General features: G+C 50.6%; 1 protein-coding gene across 3 annotated transcripts in view; it reads left to right on the top strand.

Annotated features, from left to right (window-relative positions):
• The window catches only part of ATAD2 (ATPase family AAA domain containing 2), a 393,801-nt gene extending 384,268 nt beyond the window's left edge, over window positions 1-9,533 (top strand). For all 3 annotated transcript variants that reach the window (XM_030218745.1, XM_030218753.1, XM_030218736.1), the window contains exon 28: window positions 9,314-9,533. In XM_030218745.1, coding sequence (XP_030074605.1) covers window positions 9,314-9,355 — 42 coding nt within the window. In that variant the 3' untranslated portion in view covers window positions 9,356-9,533. The remainder of the gene's footprint in view (window positions 1-9,313) is intronic.
• Window positions 9,534-13,671: the final 4,138 nt, after the last annotated feature.

Below are 13,671 nucleotides of genomic sequence, written 5' to 3'. Positions count from 1 at the left end.
CTTTTCCAAGCTGAAGAGCCCTAACCTCTTTAGCCTTTCCTCATACTAGAGGAGTTCCATCATTTTGGTTGTTCTTCTTTGAACCTTTTTTTAATTCTGCTATATCTTTTTTGAGATATGGCGACCAGAACTGAACACAATACTGAAGGTGTGTATGCACCATGGAGTGATACAAAGGCATTATGGTATTTTCGGTCTTATTCACCATCCCATTCTTAATAATTCCTAGCATCCTGTTTGCTTTTTTGGCCGCCGACACACACTGAGCTCTATTCTGTACGATTTGCAGTTTTTTCTGATATTGACACAATACCAAGAACTAGAACGTTACAGTAATCCAAGTGAGGTAGGTCTAATGCAAAGGCTTTTTGGTCGAAGAATATGACTAGGCGTAGCTGTCACATTTTGAATAGTGTTTTCTTCCCTAGCTGGTTAATATGGGAAAAGGAGGTGAGTGAAGAATTGCGCAAGACCCCTAATACTCTGGTTTCAGACTCGACTTTAAAGCATTGACCATTGGACAAAGATATTGATAACATAGTAACATAGTAGATGACGGCAGAAAAAGACCTGCACGGTCCATCCAGTCTGCCCAACAAGACAACTCATGTGTGCTACTTTTTGTGTATACCCTACTTTTATTTGTACCTGATGCTCTTCAGGGCACAGACCGTATAAGTCTGCCCAGCACTATCCCCGCCTCCCAACCACCAGCCCCGCCTCCCAACCACCGGCTCTGGCACAGACCATATAAGTCTGCCCAGCACTATCCCCGCCTCCCACCACCAGCTCTGGCACAGACCGTATAAGTCTGGTCAGCACTATCCTCGCCTCCCACCACCAGCTCTGGCACAGACCGTATAAGTCTGCCCAGCACTATCCCCGCCTCCTAACCTCCAGCCCCGCCTCCCACTACCGGCTCTGCTATCCAATCTTGGTTAAGCTCCTGAGGATCCATTCCTTCTGAACAGGATTCCTTTATGTTTATCTCAACTCCCTGATTTTGAAACCATAGGACCTTGGTTTTCTGCCTTTTCAAATTATCCAAACAAGTCTCCCCTTTGGAAAACAAGTCTTAACTCACTCCTGTCCCTGCCATTTATATCAACGCCCAGGTCTGTGGGGGAACAAGGCTTTCCTACTCAGGGATCTGCTAGAATCTTAGATCTGGACTTTGTTTATCTCAGAAACATGGCTCTCAGAAGCTGATAGTCCAATATTGCCTCACATCTATCTACCCGGTTATGGTATTCTTCGCTATCCAAGACAGGGTAAAAAAAAAGGCAGTAGACTTGCTCTTATATTTTTTCCACATGTCTTTAGTTAGTTCTGTGGTTTTCCCTGAACTGGAATATATGCTGTGCAAATTCTGTGATTCAAAAGAGGCAAATCAAAATAGCCCTATTCCTCATTTACCGTCCTCCAGGAGCTTGGTCCAAGGCAGAACCTCGACTTGCAGAGATTACTTCCTCTGCCATGTCCCAGTTTCTAGGATTATCTTCCTGGGAGACTTAAACCTACACTTGAAAATCATATTGCTTTGAATTTGTTGAAGGGGGAGGAAGGAGCAAGGTGATGTGTAGGTGATCCTGCATAAGCTGAGGTAAGAAAGACTTTACCTGAGCTTTGGAGAGTGCATCTGGCATGGGGAGCTATCTGCTATTACCCACAGAGTGGCTATATCCCCCTGTTCTCCGAGGACAAGCAGGCTGCTTGTTCTCACGACTGGGTTGACGTCCACGGCGGCCCCCACCAACCGGAAGAAAACTTCGCGGGCGGTCCCGCACGCAGGGCACGCCCACCGCGCATGCGCGGCCGCCTTCCCGCCCGTGCGCGACCGTTCCCGCTCAGTCTTTTCTTTTCCGCGCTGGAGAGAGCCGCGTTCGTCTCTCTGTCAGCCCCGGAAACCGGATCGCGCTTTCGCCGCAAATTTTTTCTCTTCGCGTTCTCTGTTTTTTTTCTTTTTTTATTTGAGTTAAAAAAAAAACAAAACCGCTGTACTTTGTTTTTCCCTCGTCTTTTAGCGGGGGCGTCTCGTTGCAGCCTTGTGGCCGCGCGGTCGATTTATTTTCGAGGTGTGATTTTTACCGCCACCATCGACGACTTTGATTTCGCCGACGCAATTTTGCCGTCGATGTCCTCGAAGGTCCCGAGTGGATTTAAAAAGTGTGGTCGGTGCGGCCGGCATATCTCGCAGACAGACACCCACGCTTGGTGCCTCCAGTGCCTTGGCCCGGAGCACGATACCAAGACGTGCACTTTGTGTCTCGGTCTCCGGAAACGGACACAAGTAGCGAGGCAAGTTCTTCGGGACCGTCTTTTTGGAACTTGCGCCGGCCCCTCAACTTCGACGGCATCGGTATCGAAGGCCGGATCTTCGGTACCGGTATCGATGTCCACGAAATCAGCACAGACGGCATCGACCCCAAGAGCACAGGTCCCGTCGGCCCACCGGCTCTCCGGAGACGGCAGGGGTGAGAGGCTGCGTGGGCAGTCGGCCCCGGTCACTCCCTCTACCCAGGGCCCTCGGGACCGAACCCTGTTGGACCCGATTCCTCAAGGCCGAGGGGGATCCACCTCCTCCTCTTCTGTCCCACCGAGCGCCGATGACGGGCACCGGAAAAAGGCGAAGAAGCAATGTCATCGGTCGCCCACGACGCATCCAGCTCCCGGCGCCAGGGATGAGTCGACGCCGAGGAAGCGGCAGCGTCGAGAGGAGAGGTCCCCCTCTGTCGTGGAGGTATCAGCACGTCAGGGTGCCAGCACTTCGGTGCAGTCTCCTGGACCCGAGCAGCTTCCGGCACCGACACCCCTACCGGCCCCTTCGTCTTTCCCGACAGCGGGCCTGGACGAGTGCCTCGGAGCCATCCTTCCCGGGTATCCTGGAAGGGCTGATGCGCCAGACCATGCCGGCGCCGGGGGTGCTTCCGCCCTCGGCGCAGTTGATGCCGGCGCCGGAGTGCTCTAGCCCGGTGCTGAGGCCTCAGACGCCGCTTGCGGTGCCGGTCTCGACCGCCACGCAGGTGGAATCCCCATCGACGTCGATGGAGGGAGCTTCATCCCCGCCGGCGCGGGAGTCCACCGATCGACGACGCCACCGAAGTCTCGGTGCCTCGACGTCGAGCCGGGCCCGGTTGAGGACTGAGCTACAGGAGCTCATGTCCGACACAGAGGAAGAGGCCTCGTGGGGGGAGGAGGAGGACCCCAGATATTTCTCCTCAGAGGAGTCTGTGGGCCTTCCCTCCGACCCCACTTCTTCACCTGAGAGAAAGCTCTCGCCACCTGAGAGCCTCTCCTTTGCCTCCTTCGTTAAGGATATGTCTATTTGCATTCCCTTCCCTGTGGTCTCTGTGGATGAGCCGAGGGCTGAGATGCTCGAGGTCCTCGACTATCCATCACCACCTAGAGAGTCCTCCACGGTGCCGTTGCACAATGTCCTCAAGGAGATACTGCTTCGGAACTGGTTGAGACCGTTATCTAACCCCACCATCCCCAAGAGAGCGGAGTCCCAATACAGGATCCACTCGGACCCAGGGTTAATGCGGCCCCAATTGCCTCATGACTCGGCGGTCGTGGACTCTGCTCTCAAGAGGGCACGGAGTTCGAGGGATACCGCCTCGGCACCCCCGGGGCGGGAGTCTCGCACTCTGGACTCGTTTGGGAGGAAGGCCTACCAATCTTCCATGCTCGTGACCCGCATCCAGTCTTACCAGCTCTACACGAGCATCCACATGCGGAATAATGTGAAGCAACTGACGGACCTGGTCGACAAGCTCCCCCCGGAGCAGTCCAGGCCCTTTCAGGAGGTGGTCAGGCAGCTGAAGGCGTGCAGAAAGTTCCTGTCCAGGGGTATATATGACACCTGTGACGTGGCATCTCGTGCTGCGGCCCAAGGTATAGTGATGCGCAGGCTCTCATGGCTGCGTGCCTCTGACCTGGACAACTGCACCCAGCAGAGACTGGCCGACGTCCCTTGCCGGGGGGATAATATTTTTGGTGAGAAGGTCGAGCAGTTGGTGGACCAACTACATCAGCGGGAAACCGCCCTCGACAAGCTCTCCCACCGGGCGCCTTCAGCATCCACCTCAGCAGGTGGACGTTTTTCCCGGGCCAGGCAGGCTGCGCCCTACGCCTATAACAAGCGTAGGTACACCCAGCCGGCCCGAAGGCCTCATCAGGCACAGGGACAGTCCCAGCGCGCTTGTTCCCGTCAACAGCGTGCCCCTAAGCAGCCCCCTGCGCCTCCACAGCAAAAGCCTGGGACGGGCTTTTGACTGGATCCATGGGAACATAGCCGCCATCAAAGTGTCCGTACCAGACGATCTGCCAGTCGGAGGGAGGTTAAAACTTTTTCACCAAAGGTGGCCTCTTATAACCTCCGACCAGTGGGTTCTCCAAATAGTGCAGTGCGGATACGCCCTGAATTTGGTCTCCCCTCCACCAAATTGTCCTCCGGGAGCTCAGTCCTTCAGCTCCCAGCACAAGCGAGTACTTGCAGAGGAACTCTCCGCCCTTCTCAGCGCCAATGCAGTCGAGCCCGTGCCACCCGGGCAGGAAGGGCAGGGATTCTATTCTAGGTACTTCCTTGTGGAAAAGAAAACAGGGGGGATGCGCCCCATCCTAGACCTGAGAGGCCTGAACAAATTCCTGGTCAAAGAAATGTTCAGGATGCTTTCCTTGGGCACCCTTCTGCCAATGATTCAGAAAAACGATTGGCTATGTTCCCTGGATTTAAAGGACGCATACACTCACATTCCGATACTGCCAGCTCACAGACAGTATCTCAGATTCCGTCTGGGCACACGGAATTTTCAGTATTGTGTGCTGCCCTTTGGGCTCGCCTCTGCCCCACAGGTGTTCACCAAGTGCCTCGTGGTGGTTGCAGCGTATCTACGCAAGCTGGGAGTGCACGTGTTCCCATATCTCGATGATTGGCTGGTCAAGAACACCTCGGAGGCAGGAGCTCTCCGGTCCATGCAGTGCACTATTCACCTCCTGGAGCTGCTGGGGTTTGTGATAAATTACCCAAAGTCCCATCTCCAGCCTGCCCAGTCTCTGGAATTCATAGGAGCTCTGCTGAATACTCAGACGGCTCAGGCCTTCCTTCCCGAAGCGAGGGCCAACAACTTCCTGTCCCTGGCTTCCCGGACCAGAGCGTCTCAGCAGATCACAGCTCGGCAGATGTTGAGACTTCTGGGTCATATGGCTCCACAGTTCATGTGACTCCCATGGCTCGTCTTCACATGAGATCTGCTCAGTGGACCCTAGCTTCCCAGTGGTTTCAAGCCACCGGGAATCTAGAAGATGTCATCCGCCTCTCCACCAGTTGCCGCACTTCACTGCACTGGTGGACCATTCGGACCAATTTGACCCTGGGACGTCCATTTCAAATTCCACAGCCCACGAAAGTGCTAACGACGGATGCATCTCGCCTGGGGTGGGGAGCTCATGTTGATGGGCTTCACACCCAGGGACTGTGGTCCCTCCAGGAAAAGGATCTTCAGATCAACCTCCTGGAGCTCCGAGCGGTCTGGAACGCACTGAAGGCTTTCAGAGATCGGCTGTCCTGTCAAATTATCCAAATTCAGACAGACAATCAGGTTGCAATGTATTACATCAACAAGCAGGGGGGCACCGGATCTCGCCCCCTGTGTCAGGAAGTCATCGGGATGTGGCGTTGGGCTTGCCAGTTCGGCATGCTTCTCCAAGCCACATACCTGGCAGGCGTAAACAATAGACTGGCCGACAGACTGAGCAGAGTCATGCAACCGCACGAGTGGTCGCTCCATTCCAGAGTGGTACGCAAGATCTTCCAAGAGTGGGGCCCCCCCTCGGTGGACCTTTTCGCCTCTCAGACCAACCACAAGCTGCCTCTGTTCTGTTCCAGACTTCAGGCACACGGCAGGCTTGCGTCGGATGCCTTTCTCCTTCATTGGGGGACCGGCCTCCTGTATGCTTATCCTCCCATACCTTTGGTGGGGAAGACCTTACTGAAGCTCAAGCAAGACCGCGGCACCATGATTCTGATCGCGCCTTTTTGGCCCCGTCAGATCTGGTTCCCCTTCTTCTGGAGTTGTTCTCCGAAGAACCGTGGAGATTGGAGTGTTTTCCGACTCTCATTTTGCAGAACGACGGAGCGTTCCTGCACCCCAACCTTCAGTCTCTGGCTCTCACGGCCTGGATGTTGAGGGCGTAGACTTCGCTTCGTTGGGTCTGTCTGAGGGTGTCTCCCGTGTCTTGCTTGCCTCTAGGAAGGATTCCACTAAAAAGAGTTACTTTTTCAAGTGGAGGAGGTTGTCGTTTGGTGTGAGAGCAAGGCACTAGAACCTCGTTCTTGCCCTGCACAGAACCTGCTTGAATACCTTCTGCACTTATCAGAGTCTGGCCTCAAGACCAACTCCGTAAGGAATCACCTTAGTGCGATTAGTGCTTACCATTATCGTGTGGAGGGTAAAGCCATCTCTGGAGAGCCTTTAGTCGTTCGGAAGATCTTGCGTACCACTCTGGAATGGAGCGACCACTCGTGCGGTTGCATGACTCTGCTCAGTCTGTCGGCCAGACTGTTGTTTACGCCTGCCAGGTATGTGGCTTGGAGAAGCATGCCGAACTGGCAAGCCCAACGCCACATCCCGATGGCTTTCTGACACAGGGGACTTCGCTTCGTTGGGTCTGTCTGAGGGTGTCTCCCGTGTCTTGCTTGCCTCTAGGAAGGATTCCACTAAAAAGAGTTACTTTTTCAAGTGGAGGAAGTTTGTCGTTTGGTGTGAGAGCAAGGCCCTAGAACCTCGTTCTTGCCCTGCACAGAACCTGCTTGAATACCTTCTGCACTTATCAGAGTCTGGCCTCAAGACCAACTCAGTAAGGAATCACCTTAGTGCGATTAGTGCTTACCATTATCGTGTGGAGGGTAAAGCCATCTCTGGAGAGCCTTTAGTCGTTCGATTCATGAGAGGCTTGCTTTTGTCAAAGCCCCCTGTCAAGCCTCCTGCAGTGTCATGGGATCTCAATGTCGTCCTCACCCAGCTGATGAAACCTCCTTTTGAGCCACTGAATTCCTGCCATCTGAAGTACTTGACCTGGAAGGTCATTTTCTTGGTGGCAGTTACTTCAGCTTGTAGGGTCAGTGAGCTTCAAGCCCTAGTAGCTCATGCTCCGTACACTAAATTTCATCATAACAGAGTAGTGCTAGGATATATTACCTTCCAATACTAAATCAAGAAAACCAGAAACAAGATCTTAATATTTCAGCTATACTTGAGTCTTCAGAAAATGACCCAGTCATTCCAACAACATTGATAGTGACTGTAGCATTACCACCAGACAAGGCATGGCTAATGAAATTGTACTTTAGAAATAAGGACAAAGTGTTCTTAGGCCAAAAATTCCAGATATTTCCTGATGTCTCTCGTGAGACACAAAAAAAGCAAAGACAATTTCTTTTGATGAAGCCAGCAGTGTTACAGCTGGGAGCAATTTTCTTTCTTAGATTTCCTTGTAAATGTGTGGTAAAATACCAATCCCTTAAATATGTATTTTTTGAACCAACTCAACTAACAGCTTTTTTAGTGTCTAGACAAAATAAGGAAAATTGAAAATGTCATCTTCCCTTTGATATGGATAATTATGACACCGAATATGTAGCCTGTGAATTTCTCATGTGAATGTCTTTAGAAAATTATTCCTGTTAGAATAATTCCACTTTTTCTTTTCATTTTGAATCCCATATTGTGGACTTGAGTGGGGATTTCAATCTAAAATATTTTCTTTTTTCTTTTTTTCTTTTTTTTTCTTTTTTAATCATTTCCTAAAATTGTATATGACACGAAATGTACCACTTTTCAAACAAGTTGAATACTTGATCTTATGTATAAAATTGTTATAAATAAAAATAATAAAAAAATAACAGAGTAGTGCTCCGCACTCACCCTAAGTTCCTGCCGAAGGTGGTGTCGGAGTTCCATCTTAACCAGTCAATTGTCTTGCCAACATTCTTTCCCAAACCGCATACCCGCCCTGCTGAACGTCAGTTGCACACATTGGACTGCAAGAGAGCATTGGCCTTCTATCTGGAGCGGACGCAGCCCCACAGACAGTCCGCCCAATTGTTTATTTCTTTTGACCCCAATAGGAAAGGGGTCGCTGTCGGGAAACGCACCATCTCCAATTGGCTAGCAGATTGCATTTCCTTCACTTACGCCCAGGCTGGGCTGACTCTTGAGGGTCATGTCATGGCTCATAGTGTCAGAGCCATGGCAGCGTCGGTGGCTCACTTGAAGTCAGCCACTATTGAAGAGATTTGCAAGGCTGCGACGTGGTCATCTGTCCACACATTCACATCACATTACTGCCTCCAGCAGGATACCCGACGCGACAGTCGGTTCGGGCAGTCGGTGCTGCAGAATCTGTTTGGGGTTTAAATCCAACTCCACCCTCCAGGACCCGAATTTATTCTGGTCAGGCTGCACTCTCAGTTAGTTGTTCTTCGTAGGTCAATTTCTGTTATGCCCTCGCCGTTGCAAGGTTCAATTGACCTGGGTTCTTGTTTTGAGTGAGCCTGAGAGCTAGGGATACCCCAGTCGTGAGAACAAGCAGCCTGCTTGTCCTCGGAGAAAGCGAATGATACATACCTGTAGCAGGTGTTCTCCGAGGACAGCAGGCTGATTGTTCTCACCTACCCTCCCTCCTCCCCTTTGGAGTTGCGTTTTTGATCATTTGCTTGTCATTCAACTGAGCGGGAACGGTCGCGCACAGGCGGGAAGGCAGCCGCGCATGCGCGGTGGGCGTGCCCTGCGTGCGGGACCGCCCGCGAAGTTTTCTTCCGGTTGGTGGGGGCTGCCGTGGACGTCAACCCAGTCGTGAGAACAATCAGCCTGCTGTCCTCGGAGAACACCTGCTACAGGTATGTATCATTCGCTCTATCCACAGAGGATCCCCATTGCAGGCAAGGAACTTGGTTTATTCAGTATCATCTTTCAACTCAGTCTGGTTATTGCAGTGACAGTTATTGGCCAGGAGCCATTGTCAGGGGGTCAGCACACAGCCCTGCCTTTGGCTAGCCCTCACATTACACTTTTTACCGTGCAACTGGTTGGTATATGAGTTTGCAGGAGCCACTATGTCTCCTTCCTAATGCAAATTATTCTGAATAGTATTGATTGTTCTCTGTAAAACCTATTTTGTGTACAACCCATCAATGTTTTTGTAAATTAGGAATACATTTTCTTCATTCTCTGTCATATTACCTGCTCTTTTCAGGTCTAACTACTTATTCTTTCCTAGTTACCTTTTTTTTTTTTTCTTGTCTTCTTTTTAGGAAATGGAGAGAGAAATTGAAAACTTCAGAGTTTCCATTTGAGTTCTTCATCTTGTATTTGTGGGTTTTATTTCTCTTCAACCAGTTTCAAAACCTGTTTTTCTTGTATTTTATGTTTGATACTTCATAATAAGTGCCCTAGTCATAGCAAGTATGACTGCATATAAATAAGAAAGTATATTGTGCTACACTACTAATCAAATAAAATTACTAAAATATTTTTTCAGATTTCTTGTTATGCTCAAAATGAGGGAAATAAAAATAATGAGCATTTGTGTTTGATATCCTTTTGTTGCTAATGAAAGAATTGTTTATTTTTTTGTAATTGGTTTTCTCCGAGGACAAGCAGGCTGATTGTTCCCACAAGCAAAAAACAAAAACTTTTCGAACACACCGGCGCGCGGGCAGAGCGAACCGCTCGTGCTCGAACGGCTTCCCGCGGCGCGAGCATGACCTTTCAGTTTCTTTTTGTCCGCGATCATTGAGTGACACGTATTTTTCACTGTGTTCAGTTTTTCGGCTCAGTAGACTTTATTTAGCGTTTATCGCTTTCCCTTTCTTTCCTTTTTTCTTTTTCTTAGTAGCTTTTTACAAATTTAACCAAAAAAAAGTTAGTTTTTTTTTCCCTTATTTCTTAGTTTTTGTCACTTCTTTTCCTTCTTTTTTTCGTCACAGCCGCCTTTTAAGGTGCTCGGCCGGGTCTTCTTTTCCTTTTTTGTGCCTTTTTATTTGGCATGATCGAGTCCTTTAATTTTGCAGCCGCCGTTTTTCCGTCCATGTCATCAAGGACTCCCAGCGGCTTCAAGTGTTGTACTCGTTGCAGCCGGACCATCTCGAGAACCAACCCCCACGCGTGGTGTCTCCAGTGCCTTGGGCCCGAACATTTGCCAGCTGCGTGTAAGCTGTGCTCTTTAATGAAAAAATGGACCCAAGTGTCTCGGGAGGCTCAATGTGAAAGACTTTTTGCAGATCGTTCCGGTCCTTCGACATCTGCATAGACATCGGTACCGAGGTCGGCGGCATCAACGTCAAGGGAAGCATCAGCTTTGAGAGCGCAGGTAATGGCTGCCAAACAACCACATCGTGCTGGAAGCAGCGAGGCATCGAGTGGGTCTCCACCTGTCTCGAGGCCTACTGCTATGCAGGCCCCCCGGGACCGACCTTTGTCGGATGTTTGGGCTTGTTGGTGCTGGGTCTCAGAACCAAAAACCCACCACCTCACCCATACAAATTCCCCAACTGATTTCTTAGCATCACCGGCTGGGTAAGTACCAAAAACAACTATACCACATTACCAAAGTTTTATTCTTATCCAAGAACATGAAATAGAAAGTTAGGAGTAGCACATAAGAAGCAGGGTAGTGAGGGAACATAAAAGGGGGGAGCCATGGAAATGGTCGCATATTCCTTAATCTATTGACATAGACTTAAGGAAGATTTTCATCGACTTCCTCTTGTTCCAGACCAGACAGTTATATAGGGTTTCTCAGCCCAAAGTACAAAGAACTGGTTTTCTTTTCAGGAACACATACAGGAATACGTCATGAAGGATGTATCATTTGTTATAATTGCTAAAAGGGCACATAAAAATATATATTGCATTTCCTTAAGGTACATCCTCAATAAAAGCAATCTGTATCTCAGTTCAAAGGAGTCAGGATTCCTTTCCCACAGACCCCTTGCCATTATGCCATTCTCCTGTCCTGACCACAGAATATTGTCTCTCTCTGCTCTGCCAGGTACCCCGCCCCCTGACACATGGAAATTAGTTCTGCCCCCTAAAAGTCTCCAGAGGCTTTTAAACACACTTGTGTAAACAGTGAATGGCATGACTGGTCTCTCAATTACCTGCTCAGAGAAAGGTAGGGAGGGGTGGGGTATTTGACACCTGGCCTGCTTAATATCATTGTAATTCACAGAAAAAAAAGTCTCCACTTCTCATAATCTGTAGATTTAATTCTTAGATATTAGATATTTAGCAGAACGGTCTAGGCCTTCATAAGTACGCCTCCACCAACACGGACCCAGCCCCGAGGAGGCGTGAGGGTTCCACGTCCTCTTTGGTACCGAGGAGTCTCGATGACGGATGTCGAGCGAAGGCTAAGAAGCACCGTCATCGTTCTCCTTCCATTCACAGTACCGAGAGCTCCGGGGAGCCGAGGGATTCGGCACCCGAGAAGCGTCGGCGCCGAGGACCGCTCACCCTCTATACAGGAGGTGCTGATTCGTCTGTTTTCTGGCAGCTTGGTACAGGCTCTCGAGCCCCCTTAGATTCTGCCACCAGCTCCTACAACGGCCCTACAGCCTTTCCCGATGGAGGCTCTCGATGAGCGCATCAGGGCCGTTCTTCCAGAGCTTCTGGAGGGATTGCTGTGCCAGTCTGCATCGGTGCCAGGGGTGCTTGCGCCTTCTGCATTGACTGTGGAACCGGCATCTGGGCCTTCGCCCGTGGTGAGGTCCCCGTCCTTGGTGCCGCTTGCTGCATCGGCGTCAGCCGCCACCTGGATCGATTCGGCGGAGGAAGCTTCGCTGCAGTCCAGGCAGGAGTCCACTTCTAGACATCCCCCTCGAGGCTGTCGCTCCTCGACGTCGAGACAGGCTCGGGTTCGGGCTGCTTTTAGAGAGCTTTTGTCCGATACCGATGATGAGCGCTCATGGGAGGAAGAGGAAGATCCCAGGTACTTTTCTGAAGGAGTCCTATGGGGTCCCCTCTGATCCTACTCCGCCTATTGAAAGAAGAATGTCTCCCCCTGAGAGTCTTTCTTTTTCCTCCCTTGTACAGGAAATGTCTAAGGATATTCCCTTCCCTATGGAGGTTGTGGATGAGCCCAGGGCCGAGATGCTCGAGGTCTTGGACTATCCTTCTCCGCCCACAGAGGTTGCAACAGCCCCCTTGCATAACACACTCAGGGAAGTTCTTATGCGAAACTGGTCGTTCCCTCTATCTAATCTGGTGGCCCCCAAAAAAGCTGAGTCCCAGTACAGAGTCCTTGGAGAACCAGTAATGGTGAAGGCCCAACTACCTCACGATTCCATGGTGGACAATGCTCTCAGAAGAGCCAAGAGTACTAGAGACTATGCCTCGGCGCCCCCAGGCAGAGAGTCTAGGACCTTGGATTCTTTTGGGAGAAAGATGTATCAGGCCGCTATGCTCGCAGCCAAGATCCAAACATACCAGTTCTACACGCGCATCCACTTATGGATCTCGGTGAGGCAACTGTCCGGTTTGGTTGAAGCACTTCCTCCAGAGCTCGCCGAACCTTTTCACCAGGTGGTCAGGCAGCAGAAGGCGTGTCGCAAATTCCTGGCCAGGGATACTTAAGACACTTTTGATGTGGCATCCTGAGTAGGTGCTCAAGGTATAGTGATGCGCAGACTCTCATGGCTGCGTGTCTCCGACCTGGATCATAAGACCCAGCAGCGAATGGCGGATGTTCCTTGCTGGGGGGATAATCTTTTTGGAGAAAAAGTAGAGGACATGGTCGATCAGATCACAAAGCACCATGATGCTATGGATTCTCTCTCCTGCCGGCCATCTTCTGCTACCGCTTCCTCATCTAGGAGGTTTTTTGGAGGGAAGAGGAGTGCTCCCTATTCCTACAATAGGCTTAGGTACACTCCTACTTCTCGGCAGCCTGTCCAGGCTCAATCCCAGCACGCTTGTTCCCATCAACGGCGTGCGACTAAGGCCCCTGCGGCTCCCCAGCAAAAACAAGGGACGGGCTTTTGACTGGCTCCAGAGCAGCATAGCCTCACAAAAAGTGTCCGTGCCGGACAACTTGCTGGTCGGAGGGAGGTCGATATTTTTTCACCAAAGGTGACCACTTATAACCTCCGACAGGTGGGTTCTTCAAATAGTTAGGATACACTCTCAATCTGGAATCCATGCCTCAAATTGTCCACCAGGAGCTCAATCCTTTAGCTCCCAGCACAAGCAGGTACTTGCAGAGGAACTCACTGTCCTTCTAAAGGCCAATGCAGTCGAACCTGTTCCACCAGGGGAAGAAGGGCTGGGATTCTATTCCAGGTACTTGTGCAAAAGAAAATGGGGGATGCATCCCATCTTAGACCTAAGGGCCTTGAACAAATGAACAAATTCCAAGAAAAGTTCAGGATGGTTTCCCTGGGCACCCTTCTTCCCATGATTCAAGAAAACGATTGGCTATTCTCTCTGGACTTGAAGGATGCCTACACACACATATCAATGCTCACAGGAAGTATCTTCGATTTCGGCTGGGAACTCAGCACTTTCAGTACTGTGTACTGCCCTTTGGCCTCGCGTCTGCGCCCAGGGTCTTCACAAAGTGCCTGGCAGTTGTCGCAGCATCGCTACGCAGACTGGGAGTGCACGTTTTCCA

Source organism: Microcaecilia unicolor, chromosome 1 (genome assembly GCF_901765095.1).
Source record: "Microcaecilia unicolor chromosome 1, aMicUni1.1, whole genome shotgun sequence".
NCBI classification, from domain to species: domain Eukaryota; kingdom Metazoa; phylum Chordata; class Amphibia; order Gymnophiona; family Siphonopidae; genus Microcaecilia; species Microcaecilia unicolor.
Note: the sequence above shows the minus strand (reverse complement) of the source record. Positions and strands in the feature narration are given on the sequence as shown.